At 38.2% G+C, this 12,649-nt stretch overlaps 1 protein-coding gene across 10 annotated transcripts in view; it reads right to left on the bottom strand.

Annotated features, from left to right (window-relative positions):
* The window catches only part of MCPH1 (microcephalin 1), a 220,576-nt gene that overhangs the window by 141,221 nt on the left and 66,706 nt on the right, over window positions 1–12,649 (bottom strand). For 9 of the 10 annotated variants that reach the window (XM_045008990.1, XM_045008988.1, XM_045008996.1 and 6 more), the window contains 2 exons: window positions 9,078–9,115; window positions 5,373–5,535 (listed from right to left, as the gene is read on the bottom strand). In XM_045008990.1, coding sequence (XP_044864925.1) covers window positions 5,373–5,535; window positions 9,078–9,115 — 201 coding nt within the window. Of the gene's footprint in view, window positions 1–2,919; window positions 3,085–5,372; window positions 5,536–9,077; window positions 9,116–12,649 lie in introns of those variants that run through there. The other variant, XM_045008993.1, reaches the window with a different exon arrangement.

Raw genomic sequence — 12,649 nt, 5'->3', positions numbered from 1 at the left:
TTATATCTCTTGAAAAATGCTTGGCAATTCAAATTCAGTTGAGCTGAGAAAATTGTAGTATTTCACACAGCACTTCCTTAGACATTTCAGATATATTAAATGAAAATTGGTTCCTCTATAGATACTACTCAGCAGGAACAGATGTACCATGCACTACAATGTGTGCAGCATGTCAATGCTGTAACCACAAAGATATTTTGACCAAGAGCAAATGGCAACCAATCAAGTATATTAATAGATACATCTAAAAGATTAGTTAGGTTTGGGTAATTGGTTTGTAAAATGAAATCCAATTTTACAGTTAAGCCCTAAATCAATCCTTACAGTATTTACACAATTTAGTTTAGACACTAAATTTGTTTATCTGAATACAAGATGGATTATAGCTCATCTTTCTATCATGGTTCTAGACTGGAGTGCAAAGCCATAGTATCTAGTTTCTTACTTTAACAGAAAATTAGATACAGAGTCCTTGAATAGGTCACAGAGGTAAATAACTTATCTGTCACTGAAACATTCAAAGTTTTCATAAACACAGTAGGCAAGATCCTGTCTCTACTAAGTCAATGGGAGTTTTTCCACTGAATTTAATAGAGCCAGGATTTCATCCAATGTTTTCAAAACAGCACTCGGAAAATACAACAAAATAAGCTACTTCCAAATAGTTTCTGTACAGACAACTGACATAGTTGGACATTAGTCCAAGTAATTGTAACAGTATAAAATGAAAGGGATAATTAAATATATTAGTATCTTTGAGTTAACTAGTTTCTTTTGACCTGCTAGCGATAACTCAAAATTTGTTGTACGATAGCTTCTTATATGTAAAAACATAAAAACTAAAGAAAATTGCAGAATTACAGAATATATTTGAAGTGTTTAAATTATACTAAGAGAGAACAGGTCATAATATTTTCAAGTATAGTAGAAGATTTAACATACAAAGTATGGTAAAGCAACACGTATTTCAAGTGTGTTTCCTGTATCTGACCTAAGATAATTTCTTTGATTATGATTACAGCAAATATGATCCATCTGTTGCATAAAACCTTTGGCACTTCAGTACTTCCTGTTCCTGAAATCTTCCCAACCTAGCATGCAAGGGAGTTTTAGTGCATGTTTTTCATGTAAAGAGTTTTGCCCTAGAAAAAAATTCACTGCTTAAGTTATGCCATTCATTAGTTTGTACGGCTTCATTTATTACTTAATATTTACTGCTTTATTATTGTCATGTTGTATTATAGCATTGTTAAGCAATAACACACAAAAGCCCACATGGCCATGCTGCTTAATGACATGTCTTGCATTCAGGGTGATGTATGAGGAAATGATGTCTTCTAACCATCTGTCATTATGCAACATACTTAAACAACCATAAGTAATTTACTGAACATAAGAACAGCCATATTGGGTCAGACTAAAGGTCCATCTAGCCCAGTATCCTGTCTTTCGACAGTGGCCAATACCAGGTGCTCCAGAAGGAATGAACAGAACAGGTAATCATCAAGTGATCCATCCCCTGTCACCTATTCCCAGCTTTTGGCAAAGAGAATTATATTCTAGAATTTGAAACAAAATAACACTGATCTATGTAAAGTAAGTTTGTGGTTTCAGTTCCTAAAGGGGAACAATCCATATCACACAAAGTATCAGTATCACTGGCATTTTTACTAGTAATCAATTATTAAGTTAGTGAGTCTAGACTATCAATTGAACCTCCAAAACCTGGTTGAAGCACTTTGGTGGGACAATGTGGAAAACGTACCATGCTGCATCTATTCTCTATATTACATACAAAAAAAATCTACCTGTAGGGGAAAAATAGTATGCAATCATGTAATTAAAGAATGTATCTCAATACATGTGCACAAGGTGACTGAATTAAGGTTGCCTGGCCAACTGTAAATATGGCATTCCCCAACATTTGTGTGTTTGATTTTGAAACCTAAATACTGTTCTTTTAACAGATTTTTGTATGGAATTTCCAAAGAAAAGGCACTTCCCTCGCCAAACATCAATCCTATTGCTGAATTTCAAAGGCCTGTGGTAAACAATGGAGATGTTAAAGCGTCTCAAAAAGGTCAAAAGAACCTTCTAATGGGAAGTATTAGGCAACCTAAATATCACTACTAAGTCTCTATAATTAATTCTCTTTTTAAAGTAACTCTATATACTAAAACTAAATGATAAATTATTTCCTGTGTCCAATCCAAAATGTTCTACTGCTGAGAGTAGTAATATTAAGATTTAAGTTAAAGCAGTTTATGGATTCATTATTTTAGCATTATCGGAAAAGACAGATGATGTTCTGCATTACTGAGTTTCCTCTAACTAATTTTCAACAGTATTACTTGTGGTCATGGAAGACAGATGAACTTTTATATAAATGTGTATGGCTTCAACTATCTCCTCTCCTCTGATAAGGGTGTTGAGTCATGAATAATTTGGGTGAAAGGATAGCAAATTGATACTGATGACAAAATTAGAAATTAGACAAAAATGCCCTGTTGGATAAGAGGTGCCCTTAACTAGACTTTTCCCTTTTTGAAATAATTCATTTCAAGGTCTTAGTGACAGATAAAATACTTTATTCACATCTGCTAGAAAACGGTGTTTTTGAAACCTTTGATATGGAGAGTTCCTAGTGACCACTGACACTGAATGTTTACAGTTCTGCACACCCCAAAATCTTTTTTAGTGATTGGATGACAGTTAAAGCAAAATGATATTGTAATATTCACAGTTAAAGGAATCTAAATATTAAATAAATTACTGATTAATATTAAACCAAAGCCTGTTATCCTTACAGTTTAAATTCCTGAGTTACCTGTACCTCTGACCCTCTTGTGGCTTCCTCGAAGCCACCCAAATTAGGGGCAGCTGAAGGCCTGCCACCTCTCTCAGGATAGAATCCCGTGATTCTCTCACTTCAGATCACAGTCTCAGGCTGCAGACTCCTGAAATTCATTGTGTTCACCTCAGCAGATGTGACATCAGTTCAGCTCTGTTGAACTCAGTTCATTATTCTCTCTAGGGCAATGGCAGAGTTAACCAGTGACCGGGCAGCTTTCGTAAAACAAAGTACTATTTATTCAAAACAAAAAATATTAGAGTAAATGTATCTTAAAAACAATAAACAGCTTATACACAGGCTAGCTTACAAGGTGGTCACTCATCTACCACCTGCAGACACCAGTAGGTTCTAAAATACTTCAGATCCTCCCTCAAGGTCTAGTTCTGCTGCACTGAGTTTTATGCATGTCAGTTTTCGGATTGTGTCCATGACCCTCTCTCCAGATCAAGGCTGTTATTTTCAAGTCCTTTGTCTGCCAAAGCCTTTGAACTAAGTGTCAACCCATCTGTGTGCTATTTTCCCCAGGGTCAAAACTTCAAAAATACTTGTTACCTGCATTGTTTAAGTATTGGGGATTAGTTCCTGCAGGAAGCATCTGTTATCTGACCCATTAGGCAGGAATCCAATCACTAGCAAGCCCACGAAGATACATATAACAAACTTAATACAATAGTCTTTGCATATTTATTCCATGACTCCATAGCATCTATCACACTTGCCTATATCCTACTCATCCACAACTCCTACTTACTTCAGTGAGTGTGTTGCCCAAACATCAACTTATTTAAAAAAAAAAAGTGAAGACAGCTTAAAGATTTGGTCAAATAATACTTAAAGAAACAAATTAATCCCTGATTTATTCCATTCACTTCACTGGCATTATAGCATGGTTAAAGTTGGCCCAGTGGATAAAAGTGTTGATCTTAATATGATCCTATGTGGATTATTCCTAATCAAGCGATACTTTTGGCTTTGTTCCTAGTCAATGCTCTGTTGGAGCTCTTGACATAGAACATTACATAAGATCAATGAGATCATGATAATCATGAAAGAAGTGCAACTGACATTCGACAAAACAGAAATTGATTCTACCCAAATATTGTCAACTACACAAAGAACAGGAAAAAAATTACTAAGATTTGTTTATCATGTTAGTTATTTGAAGCACTTTTTGGATGGAAATATATAATTTTCATGTTCATTGAATCTTTTAAAGAAAGTAGCACCCTATAAAGATATCTTCTTAACAGTATATCTCTACGTGAAGCATTAAATGATACAAGACTATAGGTAGGGGTGCTGGAACAAGTTTTATAGTGGATGGTGCTTAGACCCCACTGAACCAAACTGTAAACCCAATAGGTAATGGAAACTACTTCAAGCCAGGAGTGTGGCAGCACCCCAAGTTCCAGCACCTATGATTATGGGCCAGATTTTTTAAAGTATTAGGCACCTAAAATATTAGCTAGTTGCCTAGTGCAGCAGTTCTCAACCAGGGGTACACGTAACCAGGGGGTACATCAACTGATATAGATATTTGCTTAGTTTTACAACAGGCTACATAAAAAACCCTAGTAAAGTCAGAACAAATTAAAATTTCATACCGCTCTATATACTATACACTAAATGTAAGTACAATATTTATATTCCAATTGATTTATTTTAGAATTATAAAATTATAAAATTATAAAAATGAGAAAGTAAGTAATTTTTCAGTAATAGTGTGCTGTGACACTTTTGTATTTTTCGCTCTGATTTTGTAAGCAAGTAGCTTTTAAATAAGGTGAAACTTGGGGTATGCAAGACAAAGCAGACTCCTGAACGGGGTACAGTAGTCTGGAAATGTTGAAAGCCACTGACCTAGTAGGATTTTCAAACACCTACGCACCCAACTCCCATTGATTTCATGGAAGTTTGACACCTAGGTACCTTAGAAAATCCCACTAAGTTCCTATCTGCTGCTTTAGGTGCCTAATTACCTTTAGAAATCTGGCCCTATGACATTGGTCCTCTATTCTTGGTTATAAGGCAACAACATGATTGATATACTTGAAATAATACAAACTATTACATTTTAAACTAATATATATAAGAATACAAGGAATTGACCAAGAAAACATATTCAAAGCAATCATGATGCACATCTTCAGACTACTTAATTGCTTGTATACAAGGTTTTCATAAAGCATGTTTTCCAATCTTGTCTTCCTTTTTGTAGATCATAAAAAGGAAGAAACTGTTATCTAAAAATAGATTCCCTTAACAGATGTTTCAATATCATTTTAGAAGTACTCAAAAAACAAACAAACAAAAAAACACCCCACTTATGACAATCCTTGTGTATTCAATATTTGCAAAAATAGAGCTACTTGTTTCAGAACAGAATTTTATTTAATGCAAAAGAATAATGAAGATGCCATTGCTTATTGCAAGATTTTGATAGGGATGTTAAATCCTAGCTAATGCTGAACAAACAAACCTGATTTACTTAATTATAAAATTCAGATCTCTCTCTTACCCATTCATAACACACAATCCAGCAGCCCCGGGCAATTCCCAGCATTACATTCAAGGTGCGACGAGGACTCCCTGTAACCACGTGAGTAGTCGTTTCACATACATCATCCGAAAACAAAAAGCCTCCTAGTTTATTCACCACCTGAATTATTGCACACTGCTTCCTGCCAAAACACAGAAGGGTGGGGTGGGGAATCCACAATCAGTAGAACTCAATATTAAATGTTTACTTTATATACAGTAACGATTAGGGTATAATGCATAAATGTAAAAATTCAGGCAAAACTTTTGCTTAACAGATTTCACCGGGAAATTCCAGTTGTTAAGGACCTCCAAACATCAGGCCACATTTAGCCAGGGTGGATAAAATCAATTATTTAAAAAAATTTTTAAAAAGGATTTTTTTTTAATTTAAATAGGATTTTGTTGATAAAATGCTTTTTGAGGGAAAAACCTATCTAAAGATAAAGATACATTATAGTTCAAAGATATCTCATAATGGAATAGGGATTATAAATTATAATTCTATAGTATGAGACAATATATTCATGTAATGTTTAAGAAAAGTTTTGTAAATGAGTTCCAACAGTTCATGGATTAGGGACCCAATCTTATGGGGTTCCAGAGGCTTCTGTATAGATTATTTAGGTTAATCTTTCTATCTCAGTGCTCAGTCTAGAAGATACCATCAGAGATGCTTAGTTTTACAGTTTTCAAACTGGATTTGTCTCTCTAGAGGTAACATGCTTGTTAACAGCAAAAATGTTCTTAAATAAATTAATGATATATAGAGGTGAGAAATAACAGACCTCAATTCTATTGTCCCTCTGCTAATTTGTGTACACAGAGTCAATCCCTTACCTCTCTCTAAAAGTGCAAAGTTTTTAAAAGGTCAATGAATAGAAGATTGTTGGGGGCGGAATAAATCTGGACAAGGAGAAGTCTGGAGATAAATGTGAGAAGTGAGGGACATATGCTTGTTTTGTTAAAATATTATATGTTTGCTGTTGAAGCAAAAAATCCAGAATACTTAACGTATTGTGCATCATGCACCTTTCCTGGCCATCCCGCGCTGATGTCGGTGAAACATCCCTTGTGATCCACCAGTGCTTGCAGCACCATTGAGAAGTACCCCTTGTGGTTTATGTACTGGTTGGCAAGGTGGTCTGGTGCCAAGATGGGGATGTGTGTTCCATCTATTGCCCCACCACAATTAGGGAATCCCATTGCAGCAAAGTCATCCAGTATGACCTGCACATTTCCCAGAATCACTACCCTTGATTACAGAACGTCAATGACTGCATTGGCTACTTGGATTACAGGAACCCCCACAGTAGACTTGCCCATTCCAAATTGATTCCCAACTGACTGGTAACTGTCAGGCATTGCAAGCTTCCACAGGGCTATCGCCACTCGCTTCTCAACTGTCAGGGTAGCTCTCATCTTGGTATTTCTGTGATTCAGGGTTGGGGAAAGCAACTCACAGAGTTCCAGGCAAGTGGACTTATGCATGTGAAAGTTTCGCAGCCACTGTGAATCATCCCATACCTGCAACACTATGCAGTCCCACCAGTCTGTCCTTGTTTGCCTGGCCCAGAATCAGCGTTCCACTGTATCAACCAGCCCCAGTGCCACCATGATGTCCCAACTGCCAGAGCCTGTGCTTTGAGGAATGTCTGTGTCCATGTCCTCATCAAAATCCTCCTCATGCTGGTGTCATTTAGCCCAGTTCTGCATATACTCCAGGATAATGCGTGAGGTGTTTATTATGCTCACAATGGTGCTCCATGCTTGCCGTGGTATGGCGTCTGCATGGGTAACCCAGGAAAAAAGGTGTCTGCTGTTGCTTTCACGGAGGGAGGGACAACTGATGACATGTACCCGAAACCACCCGTGGCAATATTTTTGCCCCATAAGGCATTGGGAGCTTAACCCAGAATTCCAATGAGCAGCGGAGACTTCAGGACCTGTGGGATAGCTACCCACAGTGCACTGCTCTGTAAGTCGATGCTAGCCATGGTAGTGAGGACACACTCCGCCGACTTAATGCGCTTAGTGTGGATATATGCAACCGACTGTATAAAATTGATTTCTAAAAATCTACTTCTATAAGTAGGTAAAATCGACCTAATTTCATAATGTAGACATACCCTATGTGAGTGCAATAATACTCAAATATTAAGCAGATTTAATAATATATATACACAAGGAGGATCCATGCAAGAAGATTACATTTAATGTGAGAAAGGATGGTTTTGCAATATGGCCATGAGACCTGGGTTGTTTTTCCAGCTCTGACGACTTTTTCCTGTGTTTTTGGACAAATCACAACCTCCCTGTGCTTCATTTGTCTCATCTGTAACATGGTGATCATATTTACCTACCTTATAGGGGATGCTGTGTTGTGCAGTTAAATGTAAGGCTTGTGAAGTGCACTGATGCTCTATGGATGGGTGTTACGTGTTGAGTTTCATGAGGCATAAAGAAGATAAAACTAAAACTATATTTTAAGTTTTTCTGCTTCCTGAGCTATTATTTTATAACGAAAGTGGAAAAATTGACAGAAACATGGTTAGTAGCTATCTTTAAAGAAATGCTTTAGACAAGTGCATTTTTAAAGTATTCATCTTTATATAACCATCATGGTTTACCAAATGTTTTCAAACCTAAAACAGACATGTGGGTGGCACAAATAATTTGTTATTTTTTTCAAAGGAATTTAACAGAAAATATGGGACTGTGTTTTTGTTGGACGATCTTTATTTTGTAAGAGTTTAAGGAGAATAAAAAGAGTATACCAGAAAAATACTAACTCTTCCACAAATATGCAGTGGCAGCTGGATTTTAATGCTTTGTAATCAAGTGTCTAAAAAAACCTAAAGGAGATACTTCTTTAACAGCTATTTACGTAAAAGAAAATATTTAAACTGATGTTTCAGACCATTATGATGTTCTTTACAAAAACAATTCAAATATATATGGAGGAAACCAAAGACATAGGTAAAAACTCCAAGCCATTTACTGTACAATCCTCCATTTCCTCCCCAAAACTCCCAATTTATTTCAAATTGAAGTTTTCACTGTAGTTTTATTACCTTTAATTGCTGTGTAGGACAACCATAACATGTACTCTAGTCCAATGGTTCTCAACCTTTCCAGACTACTGCACCCCGTTCAGGAGTCTGATTTGCCTATTGTACCCCAAGTTTCACCTCACTTAAAAACTACTTGCTTACAAAATCAGAGCTAAAAATACAAAAAAGTGTCACAGCACACTATTACTGAAAAATTGCTTATTTTCTCATTTTTACCATATAATTCTAAAATAAATCAACTGGAATATAAATACTGTACTTACATTTCAGTGTATAGTATATTATATAGAACAGTATAAACAAGTCATTGTGTGAAATTTTAGTTTGTACTGACTTCGCTAGTACTTTTTATGTAGCCTGTTGTAATACTAGGCAAATATATAGATGAGCTGATGTACCCCCTGGAAGACCTGTGTAACCCAGGTTGAGAACTTCTGCTCTAGTCTACAGAACAACACCATGTATTTAAGCATATGCATGCCACTCAACAGAAGGAAATGTACTTCATGGATAACCTGCAAATAAATTTAATTCAGTATGTGAAAGCCAAGACTATAAACAAGTTCAAAATTTACACTGAATAGAAAGACACAAAAATATCTAGTACTTACTCAGAGGACATGCTTGTCATGACTAATGTTCTTGTTGGCTAGAGATTTAAAAAAGGAAGAACAAGAAAACAAAGTCAAAAATATGAAAAACTTTTTCCCACAGAAACTAAGTTATAAGAGATTCCACTAAAAAAGTAAATCAGGATTAAGACACTAGTTCGTAGGCCTGCTGCATGTTGCAGGAAATAAGAACTCTGAACAGATTACATGTCACATGATTCCAAGGACAGTGATGTTCAGGCATATCACAAGTGATGCACTTCGGCATCAGGGAAGGCAACCGCTATACACTGCACAAACACTTTCTGCCATCTGCCCTTCTCTGAAGCATAACCAAATGCTCCAATGACACCATCCAAATATGTTAATAATCACTTAAATGGACAAAAAATTATTTCTTGGGGGAAAACTTAGAATCTATTATAAAAGGAGGACTAGAGCCTCAGAATCCCCTTATAACAACCATTTGTTAAGATACAAGTGTAAAACCACCAATGTGGTGCCTGGGCAAGAGACGATGCAAACAAGATGGTTCTGTAATACTAGTTTCAGCTGATGATAATGATTAATACTTCAAATTAGTTCATAAAAACTTCAGTCCAATGCCACTGTACAGGTATCATACTTTGAGTTACGCCTTCGAGCTGGTAACCAATCATTAGAAGAAAATTAGGTATATTACCAAGATACAGAATATATTCATTCTCTTAGCAAATCTATGTTTTCATTTAACATAGAAAATTGTGGCAAAGTACTTATTCATCTTTCTGAAGCATATATATTGCATATAGCTTCAACATGTCTACTTAAGAAACAGATATACCTAAAATAAGTTTTCCAAAAACTGAAGGCAAGCAGGTCTGCTTAGTACTATATTATTACATATACTATCCACAGGAACAAAAAGGTATGTAAGGTTTGTTTGAAAATATTTGTATGATTCATATAGTGTTTTAAATAAATCTGTGCTCTAGAAGTTTTCCTACGAATCTATTGATCCACAGCAGATCCACACAGTCTCTCTTCTACTGTTTCCCCATGCCATGTCACAACCCCAAGTTTGCTGACCCCTTCCCCACAACTATTTTCCTTTGAATCATGTACATAGTTGAGAATGCCTAAGATACTGTAAATCAGCTTAAAGCTTGTAGCACAGGCTCAAGAGGTGGCTGAACGCCTCACTGCATCTTACTTATTAATCAGAGGGGTAGCCGACGAAGTGGGTATTCACCCACAAAAGCTCATGCTCCAAAATGTCTGTTAGTCTATAAGGTGCCACAGGACTCTTTGCTGCTTTTACTTATTAATGAATCACAATTAGAGAAAGAACAGACCCAAAGTATAAACTCCCCTACCAATGCAGAATTATTCTCCATTGTATAGTCAAGTAATATAAGAAAAGGAGAGTTCCTTGGAATTATTTTACTAGACTAATGGCTTTTACTTTGCAGCAAGAATGCGTATTCATTCTTTGATGTGAATGGGCTTTAAATAAATAATTTGGCTTCAGATTATAGTGAGTTATAACTATCAATGGTGTAAATACACTCACATTTTTCCCTTTGCTTAAATGCTTTGTTCCTATCCTGCGATAATTAGTACGTTATTTTTTAAAGAAATGGGATGAGGACACAGAAAAGCCAATAAAAGACAGTTTTCAGAGTTTGAAATAGACAATAAAAACTTAAAGGAAATTCAAAAGAAGAGAGACCAACCACAGTTCAGCTTTTGGGAAATAAATACATGAACACAGAAATAGAATTTTTAGAAATGTATATATCTGAACATTCAATTTGCGAATAATTGGAGGATGAAGGGGTGATCACTAGCAGCCAGCATGGATTTACTAAGAACAAATCATGCCAAACTAGTTTGATTTCCTTCGTTGACAAGGTAACTGATTTGGTGGATAGGAAGAACGTTGTGGGCATAATATATCTGGATTTAAGCAAGGCTTTTGACACAGTCCTACATAACATTCTGATAAACAAGCTGGAGAAATGTGGGCTCGATGGAACTACCATTGAGTGGATATGTAATGGGTTACACAACTTGAAACAGAGTCACTGTTAATGGAATAATTACTCCTGGGGGAATTCTGCGCCACTGACAGGGATGCAAAGCGAAGCTGCAAGAGCAGCCACGCACCACTCCCTAGCAGTGCAGTTACATCATTTCAGGCACCTTGAGCAGCCAGCGGAGAGGTAAATCACCATGGGGCTGGAGACACCCCAGCCAGTGGCTCCTACCCTGAGCTGGGATCAGCTGCTAGTCCCGGCTGGGCTGGAGGCAGGAAAGGACAGGACTTCCTCTTCTCCTACAAAGAGTGGCTGGGGCTGTGTCAGACCCATCTCCAGAAACCTTCCCCAGCTGCAGGAAGCTCAGGATCCTTCTCTGCTTCCTGCCCCTATCGCTCCTCAGCCATGGACGGGGGAGAGGTCACTGTGCAGGGAGGTGCTCCCCCATCCGCCCAAAGCCCGTGCATCTGGACCTCCCATATCCAGATACTCCCGCCAAGCCTCACCCTATACACCCAGAACTCCCCTAGCCCTCCATACCTGAACCCCACCCCACTGAACCTCAACCCCTGCATCTGGAGCCCCCCTGCACCCAGACTTCCTGCCTTTGGACCCCAACCCCTGCACCCAGAGCACCCCTCCCCTGAGCTCCCTGCACTCAAACCCCTGATGTGCCTCAGCTCCCTGCATTGCCCTGAGCCCCCACATGCAGACCCCCAAGCCAGACCCCCAACTACCTGCACCCAGACCCCTCTGCTGAGCCCCAACCACTGTCACCTGCAAGCCCCTGCAGAGTCCCATTGCCCCTGCACCTGGAACCCCCACAACAAGCCTCTGTGCATCCAGATTCCACCACAGCTAGACCCCCCACTGAACTGCCTGCACCCAGATTGTCCCACACAGAATCCTCTCACCCTACACCCCCCATGCTGAGCCCCTTCCACACTTGGATCCTGCCTGATTGAGCCTGCCTGCCCCACACCTGGGGTAGAGGGGCAGGGCCCCAGGGTGTTTCTGGGACAGGCCTAGGCCTTGTACTGTGTCAGGGTCGGGTGCAGCCTCACCACTAAGTTTGTGTCCCTGGGGTGGGGCGTGGGGAGGCTGCAGGGTGATCTCCCACCTTCGTACAGCCAGTGGCCTGCGCTACCCGCTGCCATGCTGAAACCTCTGTGTTTATTGTCAAATAAAGCTCGCAGAGTTTTGCTGAATTTTAAAATATTGTGCGCAGAATTTTTAATTTTTTGGCACAGAATGCCTTCAGGAGTAAATGATAGCAATTTGGAAGGAGGTCTCAAGTGGGGTTCCACAGGGATCAGTTCTGGATTTGATGTATTTAACATCTTTATTAGTGATCTGGATGTAGGAATAGAGCATACTGATCAAATTTGTAGATGACACAAAGCTGGGGAGGGGAACACTGCAAACACTTTGGAGGATAGAGCTAAAATTCAGAGGGATCTTGATAAATTGGAAAACTGGCCTACAGATGACAAAATGAACTTCAACAAAGACAAATGTAAGATGCTACACTTAGGGAAGAAAAACCAAATGCAC

Source organism: Mauremys mutica, chromosome 3 (genome assembly GCF_020497125.1).
Source record: "Mauremys mutica isolate MM-2020 ecotype Southern chromosome 3, ASM2049712v1, whole genome shotgun sequence".
Taxonomy (NCBI): domain Eukaryota; kingdom Metazoa; phylum Chordata; order Testudines; family Geoemydidae; genus Mauremys; species Mauremys mutica.
This window is presented reverse-complemented; position numbering and strand designations above follow the sequence as displayed.